General features: G+C 43.6%; 1 protein-coding gene across 1 annotated transcript in view; it reads left to right on the forward strand.

The window, feature by feature from the left end:
* The first annotated feature begins 265 nt into the window (after window positions 1–265).
* The window catches only part of DOCK3 (dedicator of cytokinesis 3), a 67,350-nt gene continuing 65,224 nt past the window's right edge, over window positions 266–2,391 (forward strand). Inside the window, 3 exon segments of the mRNA XM_010183258.1 lie at window positions 266–320; window positions 1,281–1,327; window positions 2,306–2,391. The exon segment at window positions 2,306–2,391 is cut by the window's right edge and continues 1 nt beyond it. Coding sequence (XP_010181560.1) covers window positions 266–320; window positions 1,281–1,327; window positions 2,306–2,391 — 188 coding nt within the window.

The following is a 2,391-nucleotide window of genomic DNA, read 5'->3' on the forward strand; positions in this document are numbered from 1 at the left end:
CTCGTGACTGTGAAAACCACTGTCGTTCAGGGTGTTTCAGAAAGGATCTCAGTAACTGCACATGTAAGGACTGCACATTATGCTGGAAGGCATAGTGGAGTAGGGTTATTTTCACGGAAATTACCTGCAGGGTTTGATTTTGTAGCTTTAACTCCAGGTTTTCAATAAACCAAGGGGCTCCACGCCTGGCAGCTGAGTGCTTTTTGTCTTTTCTAAATACCTTCACTTCCCGTTTCTACCATGTGCAAAGACCTTGGTTCAATAGATGATACCTTTCCAAGAGGAGGTGAACCGTTCTGCTTCTCTAAAATACTCTTCCCTTCTTTCTTCTTCATTGTGATGCAAATCCTCTGGTTTTCATTCCTCTGCCCCCCACCCCAAAGGCATTTTTTTTTAATTAGTGCAGTAACATCCCTCCCGTTAAGCCTAATGGAAGATAAGATGCTATATATAACCAAATGCTGCGTTTAATTTAGGCTGGAAAATGATTTGCTATCTGACGTTAGACTTTGTGTAGCCGCACTGTCTTCCAGAAAAGAGGTCATAAATAGGAAGCTCCAAAATGCTAATTATAGTGAGTCCAATTAATTTCTGTTAAGAGTTATGGCATATAAATTGAAAGTTTTCCCCTCATTGTGCAAACTGCTGCGATACAAGGATGGAGCCTGGTACGCAGCAGGATTTTCTAAACAAAGGGCCTTATTTAAATTATCTTTCGCAAAGAGTTGTGTGTTTCTTGGATATTCCTCTAGTCAACAGCGCTCAGCTCAGCTTTGTTTTGAGCGGCAGCAGAAACACACAGCTCATCTCTCTGTTGCTGTGGTCTGTGCCGCGTTGCAGCTGATGAATATTGTTTGATGAGAAAAGCCAGATCCGATATCTGAGGTCTTCCAGCAGCCTCTTGCTGTCATCTTCTTCCTGCTAATGAGCGGCAGTGTTCTCAGACCTCTGAGCTGGGAGGTGTTTCAAGCAGTGATCCCTGCGTGAGTCCGCAGCAAGAGGGAGGTTGATGGAGAAAGGAGGACGTTTTGCATACGGATTTCCATTCAGGAAGAGCTCCTGGCAGAGAGCACTGAGTGTCAGCCACAGAGCTGTATTTTCCATGCTTCAGAAGCCGTACTTATGTCCAGAAATAAAAATGAAAGCAAAAGGACTGAAAGCTTTTTATTGTTTGTCCCCTCAGCAGACGAAGAAGGAAATTCAGTGGGTTTATAGACTCGGAGAAGAATTTGAAGTGCTGCTTTGACAGCCACAAAAGGCTGCCCCTTGCTGCCTGAAAGCAAACGCTGCCCATTTTATTGTGGTTGAACTGCAGTGGTTTCTCCAAGTGGAAGAAATCGGACATTGAAGGAGTCTCTGCTTTGCTGGAAAACCATTCCATTACTTCAGTATTTAGCCTCTTGAAAGGGTTTAGGTTTTATTTCTTTATTTTTATATATTGCCCTTCAGTATGTTTGCCTTTCTGGCAAGTAAATAAAAAGTAGTGAGCGAACCCCATCATGGAATGGTGATTGAACCAAAAAGTAGGAGCTCTCTGCTCTCGCTTTGGTGCGGGCTTTAGAATTGACTGCATTGGGTTTGAAAGCAGAGCTTCCCAAATCACATTCTTAAAAAAAAAAACAGTGAGCTAGAACCTGTGAAATCCAGTACAACAAGATGCCGAGAGAGATGCTGGCATTTCTATTTCTGAGTGCAGTCATTTGCTCTGAAAGCTCTTGAAAGGGAGGTGGTGAGGAGTTGGCAGCTCTCCATGCTGCCTGCTTGCTTATATCCCTGCATATGGATACCAGGGGCACCAAAAAAACCCTGCAGTTCCTCCTCAATCTATCAGAAGTGAATTACAACCAGGTTTCCAAAAAGGCTGCTTCCATTTTGTTGTGACGATAAAAAGAAATTAGAAAAATACAGAATATGCTTGAAGAGCGAACTGAACATCGTTTTCTCCCGATCGGCACAAAAATCCTTGTTTTTCTTAAAAGAAATTGGAAATAGGAAGTTGGATGTTAGCGATGTTTGGTCAGGCTTAGCCTGGTACTTCCAAATCAGCTGACAAGGCAAAGCTGTAGGATGGGGTTGTTTTCCCTTCCCCGCTCACACGATAAAAGCAAGTGTTGACTCTGGGTTCCCATTTAACTGAGGCATTACTAACAACGGTCTGATTTTATGCACTATATGAAAATGTTCATCTCTATTAACAATTAACTTGCTGCTTGGAATGGTTTGGGCATCGTCCGTAGTCTTGCAGAGCACAGAAATCAGTTTGCGGCATCCGACTCTGCTGTGCACGGACGCTGCATCTTCCGAGCTGAACACGAGGCTGCTCTGTTCCACAGGTGATATACGCAACGACTTGTACCTGACGTTAGAGAAAGGAGACTTTGAGCGAGGAGG

Source organism: Mesitornis unicolor, unplaced genomic scaffold (genome assembly GCF_000695765.1).
Source record: "Mesitornis unicolor isolate BGI_N332 unplaced genomic scaffold, ASM69576v1 scaffold12514, whole genome shotgun sequence".
Taxonomy (NCBI): domain Eukaryota; kingdom Metazoa; phylum Chordata; class Aves; order Mesitornithiformes; family Mesitornithidae; genus Mesitornis; species Mesitornis unicolor.